The sequence below is a fragment of the Lonchura striata genome, chromosome 20 (genome assembly GCF_046129695.1).
Source record: "Lonchura striata isolate bLonStr1 chromosome 20, bLonStr1.mat, whole genome shotgun sequence".
In the NCBI taxonomy this organism is placed as follows: domain Eukaryota; kingdom Metazoa; phylum Chordata; class Aves; order Passeriformes; family Estrildidae; genus Lonchura; species Lonchura striata.
Window position 1 is genome coordinate 5,597,509 of NC_134622.1, and position 27,812 is coordinate 5,625,320.

The 27,812-nt window shown below is 48.2% G+C and overlaps 3 protein-coding genes across 5 annotated transcripts in view; 2 read left to right on the plus strand and 1 right to left on the minus strand.

Annotated features, from left to right (window-relative positions):
- The window catches only part of ORAI2 (ORAI calcium release-activated calcium modulator 2), a 16,514-nt gene extending 9,559 nt beyond the window's left edge, over positions 1-6,955 (plus strand). For all 3 annotated transcript variants that reach the window (XM_021551015.3, XM_021551014.3, XM_021551016.3), the window contains exon 4: positions 1,348-6,955. In XM_021551015.3, coding sequence (XP_021406690.1) covers positions 1,348-1,893 — 546 coding nt within the window. In that variant the 3' untranslated portion in view covers positions 1,894-6,955. The remainder of the gene's footprint in view (positions 1-1,347) is intronic.
- ALKBH4 (alkB homolog 4, lysine demethylase) lies at positions 6,951-11,270 on the minus strand. The gene is made up of 3 exons (XM_021551012.3): positions 11,164-11,270; positions 10,355-10,552; positions 6,951-9,915 (listed from the first exon to the last, which is right to left on the minus strand). Exons 1-3 carry the CDS (start codon positions 11,257-11,259, stop codon positions 9,280-9,282), a joined length of 930 nt encoding a protein of 309 aa, XP_021406687.2. The 5' UTR covers positions 11,260-11,270; the 3' UTR covers positions 6,951-9,279.
- On the plus strand, positions 11,231-27,648 carry LRWD1 (leucine rich repeats and WD repeat domain containing 1). Its single transcript, XM_077787493.1, has 16 exons — positions 11,231-11,344; positions 13,641-13,787; positions 15,965-16,199; positions 17,375-17,494; positions 18,754-18,906; positions 19,592-19,732; positions 20,378-20,719; positions 21,330-21,456; positions 21,704-21,813; positions 22,282-22,489; positions 23,908-23,980; positions 24,074-24,214; positions 24,874-24,968; positions 25,518-25,679; positions 26,281-26,405; positions 27,240-27,648. Exons 2-16 carry the CDS (start codon positions 13,708-13,710, stop codon positions 27,378-27,380), a joined length of 2,253 nt encoding a protein of 750 aa, XP_077643619.1. The 5' UTR covers positions 11,231-11,344; positions 13,641-13,707; the 3' UTR covers positions 27,381-27,648.
- The last annotated feature ends 164 nt before the right edge of the window (positions 27,649-27,812 follow it).

Consider the following 27,812-nt stretch of genomic DNA (forward strand, 5'->3'; position numbering starts at 1 on the left):
CCCTTTAATCCTTTTCAGGGCTTCCAGCAGGGACAACATGAGTATACCCCTAATCTTCCAGTGACTAAATAATGTTATGAACAAGTAATGCCAGAGCAAGTGGTGCAGGTGATTATACAGAGCCTGAAATGGCTGCTCAGGGGAGTCTCATGTGAAGTCTGGATAACAGACTCGTGAGTCAGTTCTGCAAAATCCTTCTGTGTCCCAGAATCGAGTGCAGATTTGAAACTTTGCCTTCTCATGATGTTCTTTAGAGGGGCTTCTTTCCAGCAAGCTGTGCTGTGCTGGAGCAGCAGGTCAGCTGGGATCACCAGAGGTTTTCCTTGCTGCCAAGAAAGTTAACTTCTCTGCAAATCATGAAGTGTAGCTACAGATGCAAGCCAGCTGCTAGAGAGAAATGTTTGATAATCTTGCCCACTGCTTTTGTGTCTTGTCTTAGCAAAAAGTTTGTGCTGTCCTTCCAGGGATGCGACCACACAGAAGTACTGGTTTGCTTCACAGGTAGCTTGATTATAAAAATTCTTAAGCTAAACCAGTTAACAGGACTCCAGTTGTGATCTCAAAAGAGCCTCCTGCTCTCTTGCACATATTCCGCTTAAGCTTTATTTGATTAAAGTAAAAATAACTTTAGAGACCTGCTGTGTGATAGCTCTTGCTTTGGGAAGCAGACTCCTGGGTTGCTGAGCACACCCATAAGCCAGTAGCTGTCCACTTCTGCTGGGTGTATCACTGAGTTGTTACCTCTCCAGGGAGAAATTTGAGGATATAAATAACTTAAAAGTTATTTATCTGGGCATATTTGTAATAAAAACAAACAAACTGTTCTGAGAATAGAAGGCAGTTATTTTAACTATGGGCTAACTTGAGCTGTAAAGTAGTTTGTGTGCTTCCCATGGTGGGTAGTGAAACCTGGCTGGCCACTGGCCAGAGGAGCTGCTTGGCTTTGCTTTTCTTTGCACGCCTGAAGCTGACACTTCCTGTGCTGCAGCCGCAAGGAAGGAGTGGCACTAGAGGGTGTGATGGTGGGTTATAGCAGGCTGTTAGCTGCCTCTCAGCCCCAGTGGCATCTAATGAGCTCCTTCTGTTGTGTGCTGGGTTTGGGGCAGTTCCTGTGGCTCAGAGACGTGTTGTTTGAGAAAAGCATGGTCTCAGAAGGGCCACAGCACAGGCGGTGCGTGTGTCCTCGTGGGTGACAGCAGTGATCTATCTGGGCTGCCATTCCAAAAAAACCTCTGGAGTGTGTACTTGACCTTAGATGTTCTTCCTGAATCAAGATGCTCTCCTGGCTGAAAGCCTTGGAAAGAGGAAAGCCAGCAGGTGTTGACAAGCTCTTTATTCCTCCCACAGGTGGCCATGGTGGAGGTGCAGCTGGAGGTGCAGTACAAGTACCCCCAGATGCTGCTGATCGCCTTCAGCGCCTGCACCACGGTGCTGGTGGCCGTTCACCTCTTCGCCCTCCTCATCAGCACCTGCATCCTGCCCAACGTGGAGGCTGTGAGCAACATCCACAACCTGAACTCCATCAGCGAGTCCCCGCACGAGCGCATGCACCCCTACATTGAGCTGGCCTGGGGCTTCTCCACCGTGCTGGGAATCCTCCTTTTCCTTGCCGAAGTCGTGCTCCTGTGCTGGATAAAATTCCTGCCAGTGGGCTCCATCCTGAAAAACGAGACCACCAACGTGGAGAAGCCCAGCAGCCACGCGGGGTGGCAGTCAGCACTGGTGTCCACCATCATCATGGTCCCCGTGGGTCTGATTTTTGTCGTCTTCACCATCCACTTCTACCGCTCCTTGGTGCGGCACAAAACGGAGCGGCACAACCGGGAGATCGAGGAGCTCCACAAACTGAAAGTGCAGCTAGATGGGCATGACAGAGGCATGCAGGTGGTGTGACAGAGCCTGCACACAGCTCAGCCAGCGCTGAGAGCAAGATACCTGGGCTGCTGCTTGGTGAGCTGCACCAGGGATGGATTTTCTTGAGGCTTAAATCTGTAAATGCTACTTGCCTGCCATTTCTAGCTGTGGGTTCTTGTGCTGTTCCACGTGATGGGGGCTCTGCCCTGGTTCTGGTCCCACACACTTGGTACTTAAGTTGACACTGCCGTGGTGTTCAAGGTCAAAACTTTATCTACCTTAACACTGGTAGCCAAAAATCAATATTTTTTACAAATGCAATATTCCATTGCCAAAAGTGAAACTGCATTGGCTGTCCCAAAAGCCTCTGTGTGTGTATGTGTGTGTAGGACCTGTCTTACATGTCAGAACTCCCTGGCTGTCAGTGCAGCCACAATTAACTGGCAGCTCATTCCTAGAGCAGAGCTGATTAATGTGGGTACCTGCAGCTGACTCAAGGACATCCAGGAAAGCACAACAAAAACTGAGAATGTTGATCACCCTTTTTCCAAAGCAAGTATTCTGTAAATACATAACCAGAAAGAAAACAGCATTAGCTTTTATGTTCTTTTCTTGCTGTTCTTTATTATATTTTTACAGCTTGGGATGTAGAAATTTGAATTGCAGGAGGCTGGGAAGTTCTCTTGCACTTTCTTCAGTGGCTTTGTCACTTTAGGTTGAGTAAGTGCCAAGATCGTGTTTTTCCCAATAAGAGGCAGGAGTGCCCAGGGAAGGCTTACAGGTGTTTTAGATTTAACAAGGACATTCTTGAAACGGAACAGTGGCAGGGAATTTAATGAGACAAGACTTTGAAGGACTAACAAAGCAAGTTTCAAGGAGGTAAAGGAGTGACAGCAAGTATTGTAGAAATCTGCCAGTGTCTTCTTCATTTGTGCATTGCTCTGATGCCTTTTGCCTGGTTTGCTGGAGAGAGCAAGCCCAGTACTGTGTTATTTCATATTTTGTTCTTTTTTTTTTCTTTTTTAAATTGGCTGTAGCATTTTTCTGTCAGAAATGAATGCTTCCTTCTCCCTCCACCAAAGCAGGACTCCTCTAGTGGAACCTGGAGCAGTCCTGGTGAGCCTGATTGAGCTGGATCTGGCAGGAATGCTGTATGCCATTAAAGAGCTATCCCTTTCCTTTGAGCTAATTTCTTTTTTCAGCAACTGAGACAATGACACTTGCATGTCTGTGTTGCTGAGCAAGGGAAGCTTGTAAATTCCATAGCATCCTCGTGGGTGAAAACTTCTGTACAAAAAACCCCCAATTTTATTAATTTTGGTAACTTTGTAGAGAGAAAAGAGTGTTTAGCAATCATCAGCTCTTTTAAGGGAAAGTCAGGCTTTCTGACACATAGGGCTGCAAGAAGCATAAGCACATTTTCTTGGCCCTGATCCTGTGCTAGTTTCCTCCTCTGCACTCCAAAACTGCAGTTTCAGAGTCTCTGAGGCCTTATAGGTTTCTGAAATCATTAAGGATGTTTATAATGTTCTATTTAACCCTGGGCCCTTATTCCACTGGGATTTGAGGCAGTGTAATACATGTCAGCTTCCCAGAAGGGAGTACAAACCCCAGGGCAGCAGGGTGAGATTATCCCAATACTCCTCTCTGTCAAGGGCTTTGGGAAACCACCTCTCATCTCTCTTGTTTACATGGGAATGTGAGCATTGCTGAACAAGTTGCTTAGCACTGTGTCTGTGGCTTTCATCTGCTGTTCTTGCTGCAGTTGGCATGTACCATATTGGCTGATGTGCAGCAAAGAAAATGTCTTTGTGTGCTAAATAACTAATCTGTACTCATCTGCATATGCAAAACAAGGAGTGTCCTCCAGGAAGTGGGGTGGTCGTGAAATTATATAAATTCCCCAGGACTCTGCCCTTTCTCCCTCCTCTTTTTACCATAATAAAAATTAAAAGGTTTATACAACAGAATCAGAGTTGAGTTTTCTGCCAAGTGCTACACGTGTCAGGTCCTCTACCAACAGAATTTCTGTTGAGAGGCCAGAGCCAGACCAGATGGGATGAATCTCTCATCTGTACTTTGCACTCTCCTTTAACATCACTAATAGTGGGACCCTGTGTGCTGAGGGTCTCAGAAGGCTCTCAAGGAAAGTATTGCACCATTTTTGCAATAACTTTTTTCAAAGCTTCCCCCTGTGCATACAGTGCTGCAAAAGTAATGCAGATTGTCTGGAAACAACCAGATCACTAATTTAATTTTTTTGCAAATGTAATGAACTTAGGCAAATTGAGAAAAGCAGCAGAAACTGCTTTGATTTTGTAGAATAACTCATTCAGGTTTGGGTGGGATTGCATTCAAGATCAGTCTCAAGTCAGTGCATCTGTGACTGGAGTGGGACCACCTTACTCCAGGGGTGATTCTGAGGTACAGTTTGGGATGGTGTCTCAAGGGCAAATGCTCCTAAAACAGAGTAATAACTTGCTTCCCTGTCTTTGCTTGCAGCTCTGTTTCTTGTGTCTCTGGGCATCGAGTTCTCCCTTCCATGAGAAGCTCATGGGGATATTTTTGCTCTCTGATTCTCAAGGTTACCCATCCACCTTCATGCTGTAACTCCTCTCCCTTCCAACAACAACACTTGCTTTTATTGCTCCTGCAATTTATTTACATTTCACCTCTGTTGGGTCCAGATTTGTGATGCAGAAATGTTACCTGTGGTTCCAAGCATGGGAGTTCATCCATAAAGAAGGAGTAGGGATGTTGTACTTGTCCAGCTACAGCACCAGAAAATCCTCCTTGCTCCTGCTGCTGCCCCCGTGGCTGTCAGCAGGATTCCCATCAGTCAAGCCAGCCTTTCCACACTGTCACTGCTGTCCCAACAGGGCTGCCAGCTCTCTGTGTCACATCTGGGTTTGTCTGGCCGTGCCTGGCCACGTCTGTCCTGTGCTGTCACTTCTCGTGTCATTCCTGGAGTGTCCCAGGTTTTGTGTGGCTGCAATCCTGCAATGCTTGCACGGAGATGCTTCTCCCAAGGCTTCCAGCCTCAGCTGGGGACGAGTGTTGAGGATCTCCCCTGGTGTGTGTTGGCTTTCGGTGCCACCTTTGGGCTCTGGGCTGCTGCCATAATTTTCAGCCCCCTTGGGCTGTGGCTCTCTGGATCAGCTATTGCCTCGTCTGAGTTATTTCTCCAATTTTTGCACTGGAGCTTAGTACAGGCACAGCCATGATCTTGCTTCAGATTATTTTTTTTTTTTGGCCAGTTTTTGCCCAGCAGGAAAACGCCTCTGCAGACAGCAGCGCTGCAGGGACCCTGCCTGCCCACCCTGAAGCAGGGAAGGAACTCTCAAGGACAGGGGAGCAACAATTCTTTGTATCATTCCCATGCACCAGCCTTGGTTAGGAGCTCCTCTCTCCCTTTCCATCCTGACAGGAATAAAGAAGGGGCACAACCGCGGGCTGGAGGGAGCAGGATCAGGTTCTCCCTTTGCCGAATTCAGTGGCAGCTCCCACTCTGTGATCTCCCTATTTTTAACATCGCCCCGGGCCGAGCTGGCTGCCTGCTGCAGTGGAGAGGAGGCTCTGGGGGAGACTTTGTGAGGGGTGGAGTCGTGTTGGATTTGAGTGCTTGTACCTGGAAGTGTTTCTGGAGAGCACAGGGGTGGGTGCAGCTGCAGAGAGAACATCCTTCCACATCCTTCCCTTCCACATCCTTTTGCATCCTTCCACATCCTTTTGCATCCTTCCACATCTTTCTACATCCTTCCCTTCCACATCCTTCCCTTCCACATCCTTCCACATCCTTCCACATCCTTCCCTTCCACATCCTTCCACATCCTTCTGCATCCTTCCCTTCCACATCCTTCCCTTCCACATCCTTCTGCATCCTTCCCTTCCACATCCTTCTGCATCCTTCCCTTCCACATCCTTCCCTTCCCTGCCTCTGGGATGTGAGGATGGGCAATCCCAGGTTGCCTCGAGGTTACCTGGGCTGGGCTGGGGGATGAAGGTGCTCCTCCTACCTTTCTTTTCTTTTCCTGCCTTCTAACAAACAAAAGGCCTTGGAGTTTTCCTGCTGCTGTAGATTCCTTATCTTTTAAATCTCATTGCATCAACTGCTAAGGCAGCTTCCTCAACACCCCCTCAAGCTGCTATCAAATTCAGCTTGATATTTTCAAGCCCAGGGGGGATATTTTCTGGTTAACTCACAGGTTCCTCTACAGCCATTTCAAAGCAGTTCCTGTAATTAAAATTGACTGGCTGGATTTGGACAGTATTTCCCTGAATCCCTGTGTGTCCATCTGGGAGGTTGCTTTCTGCCCAGAGGTGTGACAGCCATGAGTGCTAAGAGAAAAAAAAAATCTGTATTTTAGCTTTGCCTATTCTTGTTTTACCGCTGCATGAACAATATTTAATGTAGAACAACGAATGTATCTCAGAAATTGTCCAGCTGTGTGAGAGGAACTGGATAAACTTGCTCAGTTTTATGCTTCTTGGTGATTTCAGACTGATTTCTTGAAAGGCAGCTCAAGTCCTCCAGCATTTTATGGGTTAACTTGAGTTCTGCCTTTTTTCAAAAAAGTTTGGTCAGATATAATCATTCTCCTTTTGCAGTGCATAAGGAGATAGCAATTAGATGCACTTCCTTTTAATGAGGGTCTGGGTCTTGGCACCAGTTTTACAAGAAGTTTAGGGAGACAAGAAACTCCTGTAACAGGAAGACCATTAAAGTTTGTCTTCTGTTAATAATATCAGCTTAGTGCACAAAATAACTTTTATGAGCCCATTAAGATTAAAACATCTTCATACCTTTCTCAGATTTCTATGGTACTTGACAGTAAATTGTTAATGTTTTGTAACACTGCAAAACAGGATTTTCTGGCTGTTTTTTTTTTCTTTGTTGGTTTTCTGGCTTTTTAGGAGAAAATGTACATAAAGTTTTAAGGAGTAATACTGAACGGATGGATGTGCAATTGCATTTTGATCTAAGGATGATACCCAAGAGGTTGTTTAACAGGTGAACAATGTCAAAAGACTGGCACAGCAGTGCCTGTGTAGTGACTAGATTAAGTTCTAGAATTCAAAAACACCAAGAAAAAGTCTTCACTTTTTGGCTCAGTATTTAATTATTTGCATATTTTCACATTTAAGATATCAGCTAGGAAGAGCTGGAATCTTCTGGCAAGAACAGCATCTTCCTGTACAGTTCAATCAAGGCAGAAAAATTCAGCCAGCAAATGCAGAGCACAAGATGAACTAACACTCTGTAAGTTATTGTGGCAATCTGATTCATCAGAATCCATCATCTGCTTTCACTGTGGAGAGAATGGAGCAGCCGGGATGCACGCAGAAAGTGTTTTAGCAGCCTGAGAGCACAAGATAAATGTAAAATTGGAGCACTGGAAATTCGGGCCAAGCATTAATGGCAACACTTGACTGCTGCAGTGTGGTGAGCAGAGAGCAGATCCTTGGAGAGGCTTGGGAGGAGGATCCGGGTGCTGGGTTTGCTCTCTGTGACAGCCCCTGCTAGGGTTCCACCCTGTGTTGTCTGTGCCAGGCTGGCAGGCTCCTCCTCCTGCTTGATCAAAGCCCCTCTGGCCAGCAGCAGCTCCAGGTGCTGTCCTGGGGATATTCCACTCCCAGGCTGAGCCTGTGGATGCCAGGCTGCAGGAAAAGTGAGGAATTGCTGCTCTCAGCACACTCCCTGCTTTTGGGTTGGGTTGGAAGGGACTTCAGTGATCATGCAGTTCCCACCCTCTGCCATGGGCAGGGACACATTCCATGAGACCAGGTTGCTCCAAGCTGGCCTTGGACACTCCCAGGGATCCAGGAGCAGCCACAGCTTCTCTGGGCAACCTGTGCCAGGGCCTCCCCACCCTCCCAGGGAAGAATTTCTTGCAAATACCTAATCTAGATCTACCCTCTTCCACTTGCAGCCTATGAGGAATTTCCTGGGACAGAGCTCGCTGTGAGCAGGTGTGGCCTGCCTGTTGTATGTCTGTTTTTGCAGTGAAGAGGGTCCATCAGAGGGGATGTGCTGTGACGGCTGGAACTGCTGCTGGAGCTCCTTCAGGACACTCACCAGCCCACCTGGATGGAGGTTTGGAGTTTGGGACTGCCCATGGGAGCCCTGCTAGTAGGTCCCTGCTGGAATTAGCACTAACTGAACCTGGCTTGTTGCAGCCCACAAAGGGCTCTCTCTGCTTTTATCTGTTGGCTTTAAGCTGATAAAAAAATATCCTGTTTGACCCATCTGATTCCTGGGTGAAGAACTCCCTGCCCTGCAGAAGAGCAGAGGGCAGTGCCCGTGGCAGGAGTGCTTCACTGTGCAGTGAATCCTGTGCACAGGAAGCACTTCTGGGGCAGAGCACAGCAGTGCAGAGATCTGTCTGTCCCTTTCCCTGCCAACCAAAGGCAGGCAGCACTGCCTGCTGGTGGCACGGTGCTGTTTGCTGCTGCAGGTGAGATTGTGCTGAAGGGCTGCCATGGCAGCACTGTGTTTATGAAAGGATCACGCTTCTTCCACAGCACAACTTCATTTTCAAGAGCACAGAAGTTTGTTCAGAGCAGACAGATGGCCTCAGATCAGCTTCTGCTGCAAATGACTACTTGAATCTTAGGTACGAGGCATGATTCAAACCTGACTGCTGGGGGTGCCAGGAAAATAAATGATAGCTGCCAGGGTTGCAGTCTGTTGCCCAGCTAATTCCCAAAATCAGACTCTTGCTACTGAGAGCTGACAGCAGGGTTCAGAGATGACAAATGATCAGAAAATAACACAGGCTGTGCAGGCCTTTGGTCTGATCTCTGTCCAAGCTCGAAGAGTCAGCACTGGCCCTCTGCAAATGCTGCTCTTTGGCCCCAGAAGATATGGGTCACACATGGAATTTATGATTAATCCTCATTTTTAGAGCATGAATCTTCAGCAAAGAATAATTGCTTTAATTAGTTCTCAGTGTTTTGTACTGTCTGTGGAGAGACACCTGCTTACCTTCCTCCCCTGAGACCTGGTCTCTACAGGACCTGTCTGAGGTGGGTGAGGGGATAGTTGTACCCCCAGGGCTGGATGCAATATTCAAACCAGTCTGACAGTATTAAGTATGGGGCAGGAAAGCTTAAAATCTGTGCCAAGGGCTGTTTGATACTCTGTTTGATATTTCTAACTTTCTTGGGTTCTTTTAAGTGTTTAGGAACTGGTTGGTTGGTTTTTGTTAGAACACAGATAATGACTGCAACCTCTCTCATTTCTGACTTTGCCTTAAAAACTGCCATTGCCCAGGAGATTTTGAAGCTCACCCCTTTTACTTGTTTGTTAAATCTTCATTTTATTGAGCTTATCTCTGCACACACCTGATTCCTTACGCCCACCTCAGAAATAAACCTTGTCATACAAATCCCATACCTCATTTTACACCTCTCCCAACAAAATGGTCACACGGGTCTCCCTTGAAAGGAAAGAGCGATTTGTAGCAGTTCTTTGCCCTGTTCCTCGTGCCTCCCCCCGGCGCTGAACTCTGCCGAGAGCTCCCTGAAGGTGATGCAGACGCGGCGGTGCTCGATGTGCCTGCGGTGGATGCCGTGCTTCCACTTGTAGCGGGCGTCCCCGTGCAGCACCACCAGCGACCTCTGCGGTAAGAGGATGGCCACACTCACCTCCTTCCCCGGAACCAGCCTTGGTGACAAAAAGCACTTGGTTCCCTCTTCTCCTGAATTTCTGCACGCTGATGTCTGCGTGAAGGGCGAAGTGGGACTTAATTCCTCCTTCCTGGAAACGGGAAATAATTGGATGGTGTCCTCTGAATCGCAGGACATGGAGAGCACAGTTTTGGAGAGCAGGTTCAGGCTGACCAGACGCTCCCCCCAGAGCCACCAGTCATCAAAGTGGGGGTCAATGGCAGAGCCCCTCTCTGGTCTGTAGTCCAGGTTACACTGTTCCACAGGTAAGAAACCACTGAGCAGAGCACAGGCCTTCATCTGTGCCACAATCTTCCTGCTGAAACTCGGCAAGCCGGTAAAGCTGCCAGCTTTCAGCCTTTGTTTCTTGAAGTTCACTTTGGGCCCATAGTCCTGTTGGAAAAGAAGAGGGAGGGAAAAGCTAGTGTAAAGGAAAAATCTAGGCCAAGTCTTTTTGGAGAGGCTGTTCCTGCAGAGTTCTGTTCTCATCTCTTTCCAGTGACCTGGTTGCCAGGTTGCAAAAGGACTTAGTGAATCTACATTAATCTCTCTGGATTTATAAAGTAAAACTAAATCTGAACACCCACCTCTTTCCCTTGGAGATTGTGTGAACTTTAATGCTTGAACACACACCATCAAATTCTGTTATGTTATAACTATCATGAGTTTTTGCAAGAAGTTGATTTTAATTACAGGTAATTCTTGACATTGATTCAGGAAAAGCTTTCAAAGGAAAACACTTAATGAAGCATCTCAATATTTTGGCTTTTAACTGAAAACAGCTTTACTTTTCCAGAGGTATCTAAGATGTGTTGTGCTTTCAAAGTCCAACCTGTTTCTTTCGGCCAGACTGTGATGGTTTCCAGTCATCTCGATCCATCAGTTCCACTATCTCACACTCTTCATCTTCACTAATGAACTCCTCCACCAGGAACACCCCTGGAAAGGGAAATGCCCAGCCAGCAAATTCCGAGTGCTCATTTCCTTTAGCTAGGCCTGTTGCTGGACAGTAAGTGAAATTATCTTCTCCCTGTGGAAATTTCAACGGAAAAGAACAAAGAAAGCAATAAGATATTTCCATTATTTACCCCTGCAACCTTGCTACTGCAGCATGAAAACTGTACGGTATTCTTGCAGGAAAGATAAATTTTACAGATGGTTTTGGGGAAACAGCTATTCCCTGCTCTTTTTTTTTTTTCTTTTTTTCCAGCTGCAGCATCAACGTGCTGCTTGCTTGAAGCCACTTTTTTTCCCCTAGTGATGTCTTTATCCTGGAAAGGCAGGGAAGAACCGATGATGCTCAGGGCCACAGGTATAAGGAGATTAATGGTGGGCATTGCTGCAGAGATACGGTTTGTCGTAGCGATAAATGCCGAATGAGGGAAGTTGACGAAAATCGCGCGGGCCGCAAGGCTGAGCCGTAACAAATGAACGCGAACGTAACACGCGAGGCTCAGGTGAGCTCCCGCTGGGCTTCCGCGCCTTATTGAGGCCAACAATTCACGGTACCGGCGGGGCTCCGCCTCGTCCCTGCCGTGCGACCCCGGCGTCCCGGCCCCGCTCCGGGCACGGGGGTCCCGCCCCGCCGCCCCGGTTCCTCCGCCCGCCGCCCCGCCCCGCCGCCCGCCCCCTCCCCGGTACCTGCGGGGGCGGAGCGGCCGCCGCGGGCCCCTCGCAGAGCAGGCAGGAGCGGATCCCCTTGCAGCCGCAGCCCGCCGCTCCGCCCGCCGCCTGCATCCCGAGGACGCGGCCGCCCCGTCCCGCTGCTCCTCCCGCCCTTCCTTCCTCCCCGGCTCCTCTTCCTCCTCCCCGGCCGCTCCAGGTGAGGGCAGCGGGGCTGGGCGCAGGCCGCGCGGCCGGGCAGCGGGGGTGGAAGAGGGGGGTGCGGGCGGACTCGCGCTCCCAGCAGCCCCCGCGTCGCGGCAGGGCTCCGCGCTGCTGTTCGGCGCCGCGGGGGACGCTGGGAGTTGTAGGCGCGGCGCACGCCCCGCGAGGGCGCCTCAGGCCGCGGCCGGCGCCGGCCCCTCGCGGTGCTCGGAGTCCGGAGGCGGCGGTGACGGGCCGGGACCGCGCCTGCCCCGCCCGGACCGGGCCGGCCCTGCCCACGGGCGGAGCCGCGGCCTGCGCCCGCAGCCGGTAATATCCCGCGGCCCGGAGGCCGCCGCGGCGTGTGCGGACAGCCCCGGCATCCGTGGCCTTGTCACCATGGCGGCATGGCGTCCCGGGCGGTGCGGGGCAGCTCCAGGCGGGCACGGTCCGGCCAGGGGGATGCCCGGCTGCGGGGCTCCATCCCCAGAGCTGCGGTGGGGCAGGAGCGGCCTGATCCCGGGGAATAACCCCGGCGTTCAGTAGCCCCGCGGTACCCGAACGGCCCTCCGCAGCATCACCGCGGTGTGCGGGATGGGACACGCCGTGTGCGGCCTTCCCTGCGGCCCCTGCCCCGGCACAGCCGGCTCTGGGTGTCACTGCTGTCCTGGCACAGCCGGCTCTGGGTGTCACTGTGCTGCCCAGGCACAGCCGGCTCTGGGTGTCACTGTGCTACCCCGGCACAGCCGGCTCTGGCTGTCCCTGTGCTGCCCTGGCACAACCGGCTCTGGGTGTCACTGCTGTCCTGGCACAGCCGGCTCTGGGTGTCACTGTGCTACCCTGGCACAGCCGGCTCTGGGCGTCCCTGTGCTGCCCTGGCACAGCCGGCTCTGGGTGTCACTGTGCTACCCTGGCACAGCCGGCTCTGCTGGCACAGCCGGCTCTGGGTGTCACTGTGCTGCCCTGGCACAGCCGGCTCTGGGCGTCCCTGTGCTGCCCTGGCACAGCCGGCTCTGGGTGTCACTGTGCTACCCTGGCACAGCCGGCTCTGCTGGCACAGCCGGCTCTGGGTGTCACTGTGCTGCCCTGGCACAGCCGGCTCTGGGTGTCACTGTGCTGCCCCGGCACAGCCGGCTCTGGGTGTCACTGCTGCCCCGGCACAGCCGGCTCTGGGTGTCACTGCTGCCCTGGCACAGCCGGCTCTGGGGGCTCAGTGTGCCAAAGAGAGGGTGATGGCAATGTCCAGTCACTGGTATCACAATTCTATTGTAGACACAGGATCTGAGGGAGGTTTGGTTGAACAAGCCTGACCCCGTGGTTTGACTCTCAGGGAGAACTCTGTTGTTTGAAGGATCAAATCCCAAACAGCTGCTGTTTAATCTGGTTTTCAGTTCAGCTCTCTGTGCTTGTATACAGTATTTCAGTGTATACAATATTGTAGTTCCCCGTTGCTCATCACACAATGTTGCAGGTGCTGGAGGTGTGTGGTGCTGCTGAAACCAAAGCCAAGGACAGCTCAGTGCCCTGTGTGCCCCTCACGATGTGCTGGAGTGGCATTTAGGCAGCACTGATCTAACACAGAATGACAGGAGTGAGCCTGGCCTTGGAGCTCTGTTCTCTTTTATTCCCCTCTCTTGGAATCTGTGTCAGGAGGAGTGGGCGGGCCTGGTCCAGTCATTTGTGCAGCTCTTTTGGCCCTGTCAGCGCTGTTATTCCAAATATCAGCATATCCCTCCATGTGTGTGTGTGTCTACTGAAACATCAGTTAATCACCAACAAGACAGAGAACTGTTAATTTTTTTTGTCCTTGATAGGTGTGTCTTTGAATTTCTGCTGGTTAATTCAGTTTTCCAAAATTTTTGGGAATTCAGAAGTCATCAGGCAAGAGTCTGTTCAGGCCAGTGAGCTCGGTGTCACTTTCTTGGGAAAAAAACATTCACAGCAGGTGTATTGACTCTTTTTGTTTGAAAGAGTGTTGGAATTCCTGGAGCAGAGCCCGGGAGAGGCACAAACAGGTACCTGTGATGCTGTCCTGGTCCTGAGTGCCATCACTCATGGACAGCTTTCACCTGCAGCAGGTCTGTCACTCCAACAGCCCCGGGATGTATCCCTGTTGTTTTGGAGATGGATTGGATTAGTGTGCTGGAAGCCTGTGCCCAATCTAATAATAGCCTCTGCCATGTTCATTTCAACCAAGTAAAAAAGTTGACTTCCAACACAGCAGCAAAAACAGCAGATAACCTCATACCAATTTTCCCCCCTCCCTCGGAGCTGTTGAAAGCATTTCCTCTAATTCCCATTTGTTTTATCAGGAAGGTAACCAGAAGACATCCTACATCTGACTGATTAGTGGTTCCAGCAGAGAGGTGGAGGTTAAAAATGTCAAAAATTACTACAGAACTTCTTTTGGAAAGAGCAGTTCCAAGATCTACGAGGCTCCGAAAGATCGAGACGCTGAAGTAAGTGCAGACAGGCCCATGGAAATTCCAGATTAATTCAACCTGGCAATGTCTTTTTATCTGTATGTCTTTCTTCCCCTAAACATTTTTTTACTTAAAAAAAGAGAGAGTTTCAAAGCACAGAGCTGAGAGGGCATTCCCAGTGCAGGATCAGTGAGCAGTGGTGGCACTGCATTCACTAAAGAAGTTATTGGCAGGTGTCACCTTTTATTGCCATTTCTATTGTATGCTCAAGGCTGGATCCTGATTTCCTAGCCCCCAAGGTATCATCCCTACTCCCAATGCCCTTGCATCTTTGCTAGCAATTGCTTAATGTGAATAAGAGAATCTTACAGCATGGATTTCAGAGGGTTTTTAAAGTATTTTTGGCATTATTTCCCCTCCATTTCCCTCTCCATCCATCAGTTTCCATCTCTTCTATATCCAGTAATCTTTCTACCTCAAACAAATAATACAAATAAACTCTGAATCACTTAAAAGCCACTAAAATCAGTTTTGTCACTCAGGTCCTTAACAGAGCTCATTGCAAATATGTGTCCTTCCAAGTGTTTAACACAGAGCTGGTCAATTCAAGTGGCTCAGCTGGTCAGTTTGTGGCTGACACCTTTGTTGTTTTTGTTGCTGATGTCAGGGGGGTTTGGGTTTCACATGTACTCTTAAAGTTACTTCTTTCCATTTGCCTTGTGCTAAAGTAATTATTTTTAGTGAGAAACTCACATGTTTCTCTGAGGACTATCAGCTGCAGTAATCTGGATAACAGAGGGTGAGGAGATGTTTGAAGCTGTGGATTTTTGGAGTGTGGCTTTCTCCATGCAGCTTGGTACTGTGATGTGTTTCAGAAAGTCTGTTTGAGGAACACCATTGAGTTTTTTCCCCAAAAGGACACCACAGTTACAGCTCTGCAGCCAGCTGGATTGTCCTTAGCCTTTCTTACCAGCTCTGAGTGGCTGGTTACACTTCTGAGATGGCAAGTGAAGGAGACAGGATCTTGCTTTCTGGATTTATTCATCTCATTTATTCACACTTCATTAATATCTAGAAGCTTATTTTTGTAACTGGTCATTAGAGAAAGAGATTCTGTTTGTTAAAGGAAATCAAGCTTGTGCCCTCAAGAGATGTTGGCTGCCAGGACTGGAAGCTCCCTTTGGAGCTCACCTAAATGATCTAACCAAATATAAATAACCCTGCTTATATTACACAGTTTTCACTTTCTTACAGAGAAGGGATATTTCTTTTCCTCTCACCAATATTGTACCACTTCATCTTTCAGGACAAAGTTCTTCTGTTTTGGTGGCAGTCTTGGGATTTATTAGGTCAATCTCTACATTTACCATTGGAAGCTTTCGCAGCAAAATTCACTGTAAAATAAATGCAAAAAACACTTTTTTTTTTTGGTCAAGTTAGTTCTTTGAAAACAGCCAGATTATTTGGGGACACGTTCTACACTTGGCATGAACTGTGAAATAGTAAATGTGGTGCATTCTATGGAGGGTGTAGTGTCTTGAATTGCTACAGCTTGTCCTGTTGAATCAACATTGCACAGGAATAAAATACCAAACCTTTTAGAGGTGTAGTAATTTTTGCCTATAAAATAAGAACTTTTCTGGTGATTTACTGCTCCCAGCCAGCTCAGTTACCCCTAGATTATCTGAATTGCAGGTTAATTGTGCTTTGCCAGACCTGAGTCTCAGATGGTAGCTGTTAGCTCAGGCACATCAGCTATCCCACAGCGTGCTCACAATCCAGAATGCTGCCACCAGTGTAGGAAATGGATTTGAAAGGAATTCTTAAAACTTTATAGAAAGTTGATAGGCTGAAAAACATGTATAAAGTATTGTAACTAAGAAATAAGTTAGTTTTTGATAGAAAGGTGTCAAATTTTATATCTCTTGTGTTTTACTATTTATTGAGATTAATAATAGAATAAAAAAAAATTAAAACACTTTTTATTTATTTAATCTTCATAAAAATTTTAAAAACTAACAAAATGGTGCTTCCATTGTAAAGAAGTGATAACTCAACAGATAGTCAAGTTAACCCTAAAAAAACCAACACACCAGAAAAAGTAGGTTGGGTCAGTTGTACCCAGTGAGTTGTGTTGGACTGAGATGCCACCAGGTGTGACTGTCTATGCTATGAAATCAGCATTCATGGGGGTTTTTTTGTTTTGTTTTCAGCCTGTCCAAGCTGCAATTGAAGACTGCAGATTTAGACCCGCGCTTGTTTTCCCGCCTGAGGCACCTGCAGAAACTTGATCTCTCTGATAATTTACTGGACAAATTTCCCAACAGCCTAACCCTCCCTGATCTGCGTGTCCTGAACTGCAACAATAACAAGCTGGAAGATGTAACTGCTCTGAAACAGTTCCCTCTGCTCGAGGAGCTGACCTACGAGAACAATGTGTATTTGACAGTGAGTTACCCCCCTCCTTACATTCAACAGAGAGGCAAACAAACAGCAATTGTGCAAAGTTCTTACATATTGTTCTTGGGCAGCAAGTGCTAGGGCGTTTGAGAAAGCAGCCAGCCTCTGTGTGACATTTAACCACTTTGTGCCACTATTTCTCAATCTGCAGAACTGACTTGCCCAAAAACACTCAGATATTAAGATCTGGGGCCTGGTTCTCTAGGACAAAGTGGCTTATCAGGCACAGTACCTTATGCTTCTGCTAGTGTAAAATACAGGAATGACTGTGTAGAGATGTCCTTACAGAAACACAGAATGGTTTGGATTGGAAGGGACCTTAATGCTCATCTTGCTCCACCCCCTGCCATGGGCAGGGACACCTTCCATTAGAGCAGGTTGCTCAGAACCCCATCCAATCTGGTCTTAAACACTCCCAGGGATGGGGCAGCTACAGCTTCTCTGTGCACCTGTGCCAGCCAGTGCATCACCACCCCCACAGTAAAGAGTTTTTTTCCTAATATCTAATGCTAGTTTCTTAATATCCTAATATCTGTGTTAGTTTTAGTGCCCTCTTGCTCTGGAGAGGCAGGCTGGATCCTCAGATGAGGGCTTAAACTTGGTGATGAGTCCAGTTTAGGTCTTGACTTCTCCCAGGAGGATCTGCTGACTGTACAAGACAAACATCCAAAACTGATTTTACTTGTGCTATAAACTGGCATCAGCCACTCACCATCCCCACATGCATATTTGCTGTGGCACACTGGCAGTATGTGTGTGGCTGTATGGTGAACTATCTGACCCAAGGAGTTCCTGCTGGAATTCCTTGACTGGAGGCAGGACAGGCCTTTCCTCGTGTTAGAGTTCAAGGATATGAACAGAGCTCCCAGCCTTGCACTCAGGCCCAGCAGAAGAGCAGTTACACAGCCCCCACCTTGTGCTGGATGTTAGCACTGCCTGAGGGCTGGGCAACTCTCTCTGCAGTTTAAGATCCCAACTCATAGAGAACACTAATTCACACATAAAATGTGAAATTCAAGTTAAAAATCCTGAGGAGATTTTATGAAATGGCTTTCCCTTACTAAATATATCATTCTTATATAGGCTGTATTTTAATCAAGGACTAAAGGTAAAGCGAGTACCACATGTACAGATTTTATAACTGCAGTGTTTTTTCTTTCTAGCTCAATGATGACTATAAAGTCATGTTTCTTTTGCAAAATCTTCGTCTGCTCAATGGCAAGGACATAACCAAACTGGCCAACCATGTGAGGCGTGTCAACAGTCATAAGCTCACCAGCAAGGTAAGATGTGGGATATTTCCTTAACCTCTAAACACCTCAAAAATAACTAAATGCTCAGTGTAGTGACAGAACTGCAAACAAGCTTCAAGTGGTTTGCAATACTTGTGGTATGATCTGAGCCCAACCTGCAGAAAGGCCACTTAGGAAATGTCTTACAGCTGCTGTCTCTGGTCACTGCTGGCATCTGCTCTGCCTGTTCTGTGCAGGCAATTTGCCTTTGGTTTAAGTGACAGGAGCAGGGCCAACCAGGTCTGTGTCTGATCCTGTAGTTTTTCAGGTTGCTCTGATCATCATTCAGGAATGGGAGAAGCCTGGTGCTGCCAGAACAACTGCAAACACCTCCCTGTCTAATTTAAGTTACTGTCCAGGCCCGAGGAATGGGAAGAACAAAACCAGGCTCTGGATAATCCTGCTTTTTCCAGCATTCACCAGGAATAAGGATTTGTTCTTTCTTCTTCAGTTGCGAATGTTTAGAACTCTCTTTTCACTCATTTGTCTACACAGTTTAGCTCCTGACAGATTGTCCCCACAAGGCATCATTGTGATTGTGAGCAAAATTATTGTTCAATTATGAAAAAGTTTGATTGGCTGGTTGTTTTCGTGTATTACTGCTCTTACCATTTGTATTCTAGTTAATTGATCTTCTTAATTCATTCTGTGTAACAGTGGGAGAAAACTCAGATACTGAAAACTGGAATGAGTTGTGCTGAGTGTTGTCTGCATAAAATCTGTGAACCCGAAAGGGTCTCTGAGAGCTGCTCAGCCTTTTGTCCCAGACAGCTGATCATGGCTGGCTGTTTAATGAGACATCAAACACTACCCTGTGCTGTTCTTTCTGTGATGTCTGTGCCCCGATGCCTTTCCCTGATGTGATTTGTACCTTCCTGCCCAGTTTTTAGTCCTGTGTCTCAATGTAAAAATGTCTGTTGTGTCCAAATGCTGATGGATGTTACTGCCCACCAGAAACTGCAGTGGGAATCTGTGCTGGCAGGTGAGCATCTTGTAGGTCAGCAGCCTTTTGGAATCCAGGTATCTCTCTAAATGGGTCCATGCTGACAGTGTCTGCTTAGCCACACTCACTCCAGCTTGGTACAGAGGAACTGACTTTCTCCTTAGCTGAAGTGGTCATTTGAACATGAATAAATAAATTAAAGTGGTGCTATCACATAGGGTGCAGCACTCAGGGTTGGTCACTTCTTAAATGCTTTCACAAGTTCTCTTGTGCTTTTCTGTTGAATAAACTCAGTCTTTCTGCCTAGGTTACTGCTCACTGGAAAAAATTCTTCAGTGACCAACTCCCTGAGAAATACACAGCTGAGCAGGCGAAGTCCATCAAGAAAAAGTTCCTGAAGTCAGTAGAGACCAATGTGGTGTACGGGCCCAGCTCACTCAGTGAGTTCACCCGCTGGCGGGTAGGTCACATCCCAGCCCCCTCCTGTTCTCCAGGCAAGGACCCTGCTCCTGCTTCTGCATGGACTGCATTAAAACACTCCATGGATTTGGGTGCTCTTGTTGACAAGTGATGCAATTTTTCTCTTTTTCACTGCTTTGTTAAGCAGCTACCAGGACTAAATGTGCACCAAGTTGAAATGGTTGTCATTAAATATTATTTTTTAATTCATAAGCAACAATGATACTTGTACTACTTAATCAGACTGCAATATCCTTAATACTTAATTATTTGCAAATTAGTTTAATAGTAACTTGTATTCTTGATCAAAGAGTAAAGACAATGACGGAAATGTAGCTGCTCCCAGCGGGGAAAGACACCATTTAGTTTGTAACATTTGTTTTATTTGTTTGTTCATACATACAATTGAGACTTCCATCTCTCCTTTGTCTTGTTTTGTTGCTGTGCTGTTGTTTCCACAGCTGTGTACTCTGAATGCCCATGACAAAGTGAAGTTCTTGGGTCATGTAATGTCAGCTGGGGACTCCACCACTTGTGAAATTCACACAGAATAGTGGGAGCAGATATTAAAAACTCAGCAAAGCAGCTCTTTGTGCCATGACACATCCGAGCTTGACATGCTGTGGCTTTTTTGTCGTAGTCTTTTTTTTTTTTTTTTTTAACATATCCACATATTTGCTTCTCAGGTGAAAATGATTGCAGAAGAGTTTCTAGCACACTCACTAGGTCTGGAGTTAAACTCTGATACAGAACCAGAGGAAAAGACAGATGACAATGAGGAAGAAAGCACAGAAAGCCCCAGTGAAGCTGCAGAAGATGTGGCTCAGGTAGGTGATTTTTCCAGTTACATTAGCCATGTTCTTTCTGTTACCTGGGAATTCAGCAGCTCTTGTCAGTTCACATTGATGACCCTTTGGTAACCACAGGGGCAGTCTCAGGCTCCAGCTGTATCCAACAGCTCAGGATTCTTCTTTACAGATAGATTGAAGCTTTCCCAGAAATGTGAAGGTGGAGTTGCTCCCTCAGAGAGCTTCCATTCTCATAGGGGACCAAAAACATTTAATGAGTGCAATCCTACTCACTCTACCTCTCCTCTAGGAAGAGATGTTTTAATTAGAGACGTGGGCTGATGCCTGGCCAGGCTCTGCTGGTGTTTGCCTGCTTAGAAATGGCTGCAGACGGAACGCCTGTGGTCCATAGGCCAGATTTGGTTTTCCACGTCGTATATAAACTGCAAATAACTGAGACAGGGGAAGGGAGCCGAAAAGAAGGCTGGCTGCATGGCTTTCATTAGCTTCTGCCTCTAGGAACCCTGCAGCTCTGAGCTGTCTGATCCCTGGAACCCAGTCTATAACCGTGGGAGGATACTTGCACTTGAATAATTAATGTCTTTAACTTACAAATTATCTGCACATCTCAGGGAATCTAAAAACCTTCTGCAGAACCTGACAACATGACAACATGCCTTACAGGTCACAGTAACACCCAGCAAGAGGAAAAGAAATCATTCAAAATCAAGCCCTGGAAAGAAGAGGTCCAAGACCCAGGCAAACACCAAGGAGGAAGCTGCAGTTAATCCCAGAAAATCCACTCATGTGGAGGATGACCCAGCTCCTGATAAACCAAGAACATCAAACCAAACAGCCAAGGAGGCAACCCCTGAGCAGGGAGCTGAAGGGACACAGAAGAATGGAGAGCAGTTTCCCAAGGGGCAGAGCAACAGAAGATCCAGCCAGATGACTGGGGAACAGATAAGCCAGGAGCAGGACAGCAGCGTGGTTACCTTGACCCCCGTGAAGAACTCCAAGCGCAAGGTACGTCCATCAGCACCCTTGGGACTGGCTTTGGGCCTCTTGGTTTAGAGTGGGAGGAGCTGCCTTCAGGTTTCTTCAGAGCTCTGCACAGCTTGGAGCTCATAGTTGGCCAAATATATTGTGAGTTTTAGTTTGGTTTTTTTTGTCATTGTTTTAAATCTCTCAGAGGCACCAAGGGAGAGGAGGAAGCCCCCGGGAGACCCCAGTGGATCCCCTCTGGGGGATGGATGGACCAGCGCTCCGAGGTGGTGCACTGACAAGCTGTGCTTAGAAATGGGACTGGCAAGCCTTGCTCTCAACTCAGGGGCTGCATGGGGAAAGGTGTTTCCCCCTCAGCTCGGGCCAGTGGGGATCTAAAGGGTTTTCCAGGTTTCTCTGCTGTAGGAAATGGGGTTCTCTGCTGGGGTCTGCTGTGCACATCTTTGCTAAACAGTTCCCTGCTGCTTTAGGAGCACTGTGGCACCTCAGTCTCTCCTCCATAGCACAGACGGGCTGAAAAGTACTTGAGTTTAACTCAGATTGCTGTGTTCAGCAGAGGGGTCTGTCAAGGCAATCACAGGCAAACCATGTCAGGGGAATGAATTTTCTAAATGTGGATGGTTTATTGTAGGAGGATGTCAGTGCAGAGCCATTGCATTTTCTTCAGTGTCACAGTAAAGGCAACAGCCACGAGGATTTTAAAACGCAGCTCTGGTCCTGTGTCTTCGAGCCAGTGCTGGACTCTGGAGCCAGGAAAGGTGAGCTCTTAAAGAGGTTTGCAGGATTCCCAGAACCACCTGGCTCTGGAATCCCAGCGGACTCCATGCCTCAGACCCCTGCTCCTTCAAGCTGTAGTCTCCATTGTCAGGAAGAGACTTGCTTACATATTTCTCCTTTGACTTTGAAAACAGGAGACTGGGAGAGCACCAGACAGTGATAAGCTGCAGTCTTCATGTGTTATCCCTGAACCTGGGAAACTTCTCACCCATTATTTTCCTCTTTCAGATCCCATTGTGAGCTCCTCCAGAACCGTGGCAACCTGTGGAGGGGAGTCTGTCTGTCTGATTGATTGTGAGACAGGGACTGTGCTGAAAAAGTATAAAGTGGCTACAGAGGTGGGTTGCAAGTGGGAAGGGTAAGCATTGAATGGGAATATCTGTAATAATTACAATCTGCGTAAATACTTATTACAAAGAAAGTGTTAGTGTGGAGAGATGTTAGTCTGAACGTGTTAGTGTGTAGAGATGTTAAGATGAAGATAGATAATAAAAATTGCTTGCTTATCCTTTTAGCCTGGTTTGGGTTTTAATTTTTTATTAGTTTAGGATATTAGCCTGCCAGTCCTCACGCAGGTGTGTCTGGCTGCTGAACCTGCTTGACAGCACAGAGAAATAAACACCCTCTTTCTGTAGTTTGTGTTCTTCTGAGAGCTGTTTTGAGTTTTGATGCTCCATCTTAAATAGTTGTGTCATTTCACCGGAGTAGCACTTGTGACAGTTGTCTTTTCTCTGAGCTAACAGCCACCACCCTGCTGGCTGTTGTCTGTTCTCTGTCACCCCAGTCTTGTTTTCCTTGTGTCCCAGGAGTTCTTCAGCGTTGCATGGACAACCCTCACAATGGTGATCGGCGAGAGCCGCAAGAAAGCTCACAACATCCTGGCAGCTGCAGGGAGGAGAGGCATTGTCAAACTGATCCACGTGGCAGCCGACTTCTGCTACGGAGAGATAAAGGCTCACAAAAAGCCCATTGCTACTGTCTGCTTCAGCCCAACCCAGGAGACCCACCTCTTCAGTAAGTCTGCTTCAGAATCCCTGGTTTTAGATCTATGTGGAAAGTCAGGGCTTCCTTAACAAGGGGAGTTGTCACCAGGGCAAGCAGGGACGCAGGAACAAAAGGCACGGCCAGGCACTAGGAAGAGAACATTGTTACTCTCCTGTGGCAGCAATCTCCGGCAGGAACAGCTTGTTTCAGCCAGGGCCTGCCTCTTTAGCTGAGGTGCAGCAGCTCCTGTTTCTCCCTTGGTGGCTCTCAGGGTGGCTGTCACACACACATTAGCCACAAACAAGCTCAGTAGTGGATCTGTTCCACAGGGATGAGTAAGAAGAATGGCAGAGCAGGCAGCTGGGAGCCAGGCAGTGGCAGGGCTCTCCTCCAGCACAGCAGCCTATTATGGGCTGTTTGGTTTCATTTTACCCAACAATGTGCTTAATTGACTTGGATTTTTTTAATGTGAGTTGTATATGCCTCGACAGATTTCTATTCAGGTCCTGATGTCAAGGAGAGCTTTGCCACACACAGTAGGGCCCACAGAGGCTGTGGCTCATGGACTGGTAATGAACCATCATGTTACAAATTGCAGCTGCATTGTCAGGCTGTACCCTGAGCTGGTACAGAGCCTGCACCCCACAGCACATTGTTTCTCTTGCCTACAATTATCCACATCCTGGAGTGGTTAAAGTGCTACATGAACCATTGAAAGTGGATTTTTTTTTTTTAGAATAGGGGATACTTTTCAAGAAGCTCAGGAGTGCCAAAAGCAGAAGCAGAGGAAAGGATAAGGAGCACAGCCATATAATGGTGTGGACAGCAAGACTCGTTATATTTCATAGAAGAATTTAGAGTAATTAAGGGAGATTCTTTGCATCTTTTCTGAGGAGTGGACACCAACAAACTCTGAGTTTGAGGGCTGCCATCTGATGAGGGTCCAGGTTACTCAGAGTAATCTGTTAGAATTGCTTCTGCTTCCAGGGTATCAGCTTGGTGGCATCCTTTGTGAGTGCCTTACTTTCCCAATGGGAGCTGCCATGGATGTGAACACAGTATGGTTATGTGCAATAAAGTGATGTCTGCCTGAGAGTAGAGGTTGGAGCTCATATTTTAGATTCCACTAGAAGCCTTGACCAGAAACGAGCTCAGAGGGCCACTAGCTAAAGACCTTGTGAAGCCACAACTCAGTAATGGACACCAGGAAACAAACTGTTTTATCTGCCCCTCTTAGAGCACAGGATAAGACCACTAACTACTGACTGTGCATGTGTGAACAGTGTCTGGGAAGTACTGGGCCAGGAGCCCTGGGGACTGCTGCTGTGCCTTAATGAGCTCTCTGGAGCCTTAGAGGGTGGCTGTGACTCAGGCAGAATTGCCAGCTAGCAGGAGAAGAGCCAGATGAGCAGTGGTGTCCCTACCTGCTTCTCTTCTGTGTCCCACAGCTGCATCCTATGACAAGCGAATTGCACTCTGGGATATTGGGATTCCAGACTGTGACTACAATTTCAAAGCAAGGTAAAGGTTTAAAAATCAGATGTGGCCAGCCCAAGAGCCTGTAACTATCACGTCACAGCACCACTTAACTGCTTGTTCTTTGCTTTTTTTTAGCCAGCTGCTGGTGCTGGAAACCGCCTCTGTCCCCCTACGGATTGCCCTGGTCCCCACCTGCCCAGAGCAGTACCTGCTGGCAGGCTGTGAAGATGGCTGTTTTGCCTGGAATATAAAACTGGATAAGGGACAAAAAAGCAGGTGAGAACCACAAGTTGGGGGTGTGCATTTGCTTTCCAGAACAAGAAGGGATAGTCCTAGCAGAGGCTTGATTTCTAACTGAGCAAAAGCAGCACGTCCTACCAAACTTAAAACATCCTCCCCTTCCCAGAGTGGCCAGAAAAAACAGGAGCATGATGCTCAAGGACTGTTCAGAGCTTGTATTAAAGCTGCAGGTGTTGCAGGCTGCTTTGCAGGAAGGCTGGCAGGACTGTAATCCAATACCCCAAAACTTAAGGGTGTGTCATCTCCAGGTAGTGTAACGGAGTGTAAACTGTTGGATCGATTTCCAGGGTCACAGTGAGGCCTCCCCTGCTCCTGGTATGTAAGGTAACCCAGGAAACTGGGGCCCTGTGAGAGCTCAGGGGAAAGTTAAGAGGAAGAAGCAAGTAAAGTCATGCCCTGCTGACAAATACCCTGATGCCTGCAAAAGAGATGGAGTGCAGCAATCTCTTGAGCAAACAGGCTTCTGCTGTACTACTAAACCCAGGTGACCAAAAGTGTAAATTCAAGTGGGAATTCACCTGAGCTTGGAAAGAGACTCACTAACAGACAGATTTCCTTCTGGGTTCTGCAGCCAGGTGCCCTTTCACTGCTGGCTGTTCAGGACTTGGCTGATTTCACCCTTCCCCCTGCTCTAGGCCTTTTGAAGCCATATTCCAGTTTCCTGGTGAGGAAAGCATGACAACATCTCACAGGGTTGATGGTTTGGCTTTTCTCAATGATGATGTTGTTGGTGAGTATAAACACAACAGCACAATCCCAAAAACAGTGGGGCACTTCAGCATGTGCAGGGTGAAGCCAGCATGACAAGCAGAGGGGCTGAAAGGGGTGTGACAGCCTCTTTAGCTTTTGGGGGGCTGCACAGGATGGAATTGACTCCCAGAGTCAAAACATGGCCTATAGTGCACACCCATGCTTGGATGGGACCAGAAATCAGCTGGACACATCCCTGAGAGCACACATGGCCAAACAGTGCCAATGTGGAAGGGAGAGAGTCTCTTTCTCCTCAAGGGCTGGTGGCTCAAGTATTTTTTTTCAGGGGAACTGTGGGTTTCACATCATGGGCTGGCTCTTTCTGAACAACAGCTCAGGAACATAAGCATAGCACTGAAAATCTCTCTGCAAGCTCCAACAATCCTGAAATAAGGTAAAACAGGTGCAAACAGTTGCTGCTGGATCAGATCCCATGGTTTGAAACCCATATTCTGGATGGACCACCTCTGTCTCAGTGCACTTTGCTTCCCAGCAGCTGCCACAGCCTCTCCCTTCCTTTCTGCCCTAGTTTCCAAGAGCTCCAAACCAGGATGCATATACTTGTGGAGCTGGAGCGAGTCTTTTGATGCCAAGGGAAAAGGATGCCAGCGGACAATGTCTGCAGTTATTCTGGCTGAGCTGGAGTGGTCCACAACAGACATGTCCTACCTGACGCTCAGCACCTGCCCAGGTAGGAGCACTCATTTCCTGGGAAATGCTTTGCCCAGTTGTCCATGGCTCTGCTTTGATCCATGGGAGCTGGAGGCAAAGGCTTGGATTTCAGAGCTTTGCTCTCCCCCTGCAGCGCAGCTGGGTGGAAATAACCCCAGTAATAAATAATTACAGCTGCACCTTCTCCCTGATAAAGGGGGACAGTTGAGGCTGGGGGGTCTTTCTTGCACAGGTTTTCAAAGCACAGAGCTCAGGGCTGGGCCCTGTGGAGCCACTGGGATGCTGAGTGCATCTGTGGGCAGTGATGTCACACACTGGGCAGCTGGGTTTGGAGACTGACAAGGAACAAACAAACCTGATCCAGTCAGCACTTCCCAAAACCAGTCTAAAAAAAGTCAGGAGAAATCCCAAAGCATTTAGCACTAGCTTTTCTACACTAAACGTAGCTGGTTTGTCCTCAAATGAATTCTTTCAGAGCAAGGTAGAATCATATTTTTGTGCCAGTAAGAGAATTTTGCTGAAATATGGCACCCTCCATTGGGATCCTGCAGCTGTCCTTTACAGCAGAACAGACTCCCAGCTCCACACTGGTTTCCCAGCTTTTTCTTCTGCTCTGACAGCAAAGGAGTACGTGTTCTGTGGGGATGAGAAGGGCAGTGTGTGGATGTACAACCTCTCCAGCTACACCACGGCCTGGGGCTCTCCGAAGGGGAAGCGCTCGGAGCGGAGGATCTCTCCCACACAGGTAGGGCTGAGGTGCTCTCAGGGCCTCCACCCCAGGGCAGCTGGTCCCACTCTCCTGAGCAGGCTTATCCCAGAACGTGCCTTCTGTTCCCACAGCTGACCCTCACAAATCATTAAAAGCGATATCCAAAGCGTGGCCAAGGCCATTCACTGGGATAGGAATGAGGAGCTGCAAAGCAAATCCATCACCCCCTGCAGCTCCTCCTAAAACAGCCCTAAAAAAGTGGAGAGGAACACAAAAGCACAGCTGTGCAGGCAGCACATCCCCCAGGGAGGGGAGGGAAGCCAGAGTGAACATCCCCTGGCAGGACAGGGCTCACTGCTTCCCTATGCACACTCACCCTTTTTCTGCCCAGCATTTCCCTCTGGAGACAGCTGGGCAGGCACTGTTCCCTTGCCTGTCCCTCTGAAAGGACAAGCACAAACACTGCAAAGGCTCTCAGCCACTGCGCTGGAGCTGCATTAGAGGTGTGAAGTCACACAGTGTTGCATTATTTCTTCTCTATAAGGGTTATTCAGGGAGCCACCATCCCTGGAGGTGGCACTCCGAGCTCTGCTCTGGGTGACAAGGTGCTGCTCAGTCACAGGCTGCACTCCCTGCTCTGGGAGGTCTTTTCCAACTCAGCAATTCTGTGATTCCTCAGGTTTTGTGGAAGTGCATTGCCAAGCCACCTATCAGTTCCTCTGGGACCGAGGTGCAGCTGTTCTCAGCTGTCCCTCCCTGTGCCCTAAGCCCTTTAGGAACATCCCACAGCCCTCAGGAGAGGGAAGAGCCCGTGCCTGAGGGTGCCCAGGGCCCCTCAGACACGTCCCCACCCCCTCTGCTCTCCCACAGATCCTCAAGTGGCCAGAGCTGCGGGTGAACGGGGAGCAGCCCCCCGAGATCCTGGTGAACAACGTGGTGGCAGACCCTGCCTTCAGCTACCTGGTTGTGCTGACCAGTGTGAACATAACAGCCATCTGGAAGAAGTCCTAGGCCCCTGTGCCACAGTCCCACCCCCGTGCTGTGACCTAGTGCAGTATTAGTGACTGTTACCATGTGCCCATCGACCTTTTCTAGAGCAGCTTTATGTGCAAGATGGAGAAAATAAAAAAAAAAAAAAACAAAAACAAAAAAAACAAGGTAAGAGTTTGTTAAACTCATCAGTTCATTGTAAACATCCGGTTTCTTTTACTGTTAAGTTTTCACAATTTGTGCATTTGTTTTGTAGAAATCACACTTAATAAAACAAAATACCAGTTCAGCTGGCAGTGCCTGGAGTTTTTGGCAGGAAAAGCAGAGAGTTCACTGAGCAGCTTCTCATGCTGGAATTGCACCTACAAAAACCTCCCCAACAGCCCAGGACAAATATTTGCCTCAAGGCTCCAATTAGAAAACTAAAAATCACTTTAATGACTTATCTACCAA

What these genes read in the sequence shown, in the direction of transcription:
- LRWD1 (XM_077787493.1), top strand. Translation starts at nt 13,708, where the DNA reads ATGTCAAAAATTACTACAGAACTTCTTTTGGAAAGAGCAGTTCCAAGA. An exon ending in GGACTCTGGAGCCAGGAAAG is followed by an intron (nt 21,457 to 21,703) that starts GTGAGCTCTTAA and finishes TTCCTCTTTCAG; the next exon opens with ATCCCATTGTGAGCTCCTCC. An exon ending in AGTATAAAGTGGCTACAGAG is followed by an intron (nt 21,814 to 22,281) that starts GTGGGTTGCAAG and finishes CTTGTGTCCCAG; the next exon opens with GAGTTCTTCAGCGTTGCATG.
- ALKBH4 (XM_021551012.3), bottom strand. Translation starts at nt 11,259, where the DNA reads ATGCAGGCGGCGGGCGGAGCGGCGGGCTGCGGCTGCAAGGGGATCCGC. An exon ending in CGGCCGCTCCGCCCCCGCAG is followed by an intron (nt 10,553 to 11,163) that starts GTACCGGGGAGG and finishes AAATTTCCACAG; the next exon opens with GGAGAAGATAATTTCACTTA. An exon ending in AGTCTGGCCGAAAGAAACAG is followed by an intron (nt 9,916 to 10,354) that starts GTTGGACTTTGA and finishes CTTTTCCAACAG; the next exon opens with GACTATGGGCCCAAAGTGAA.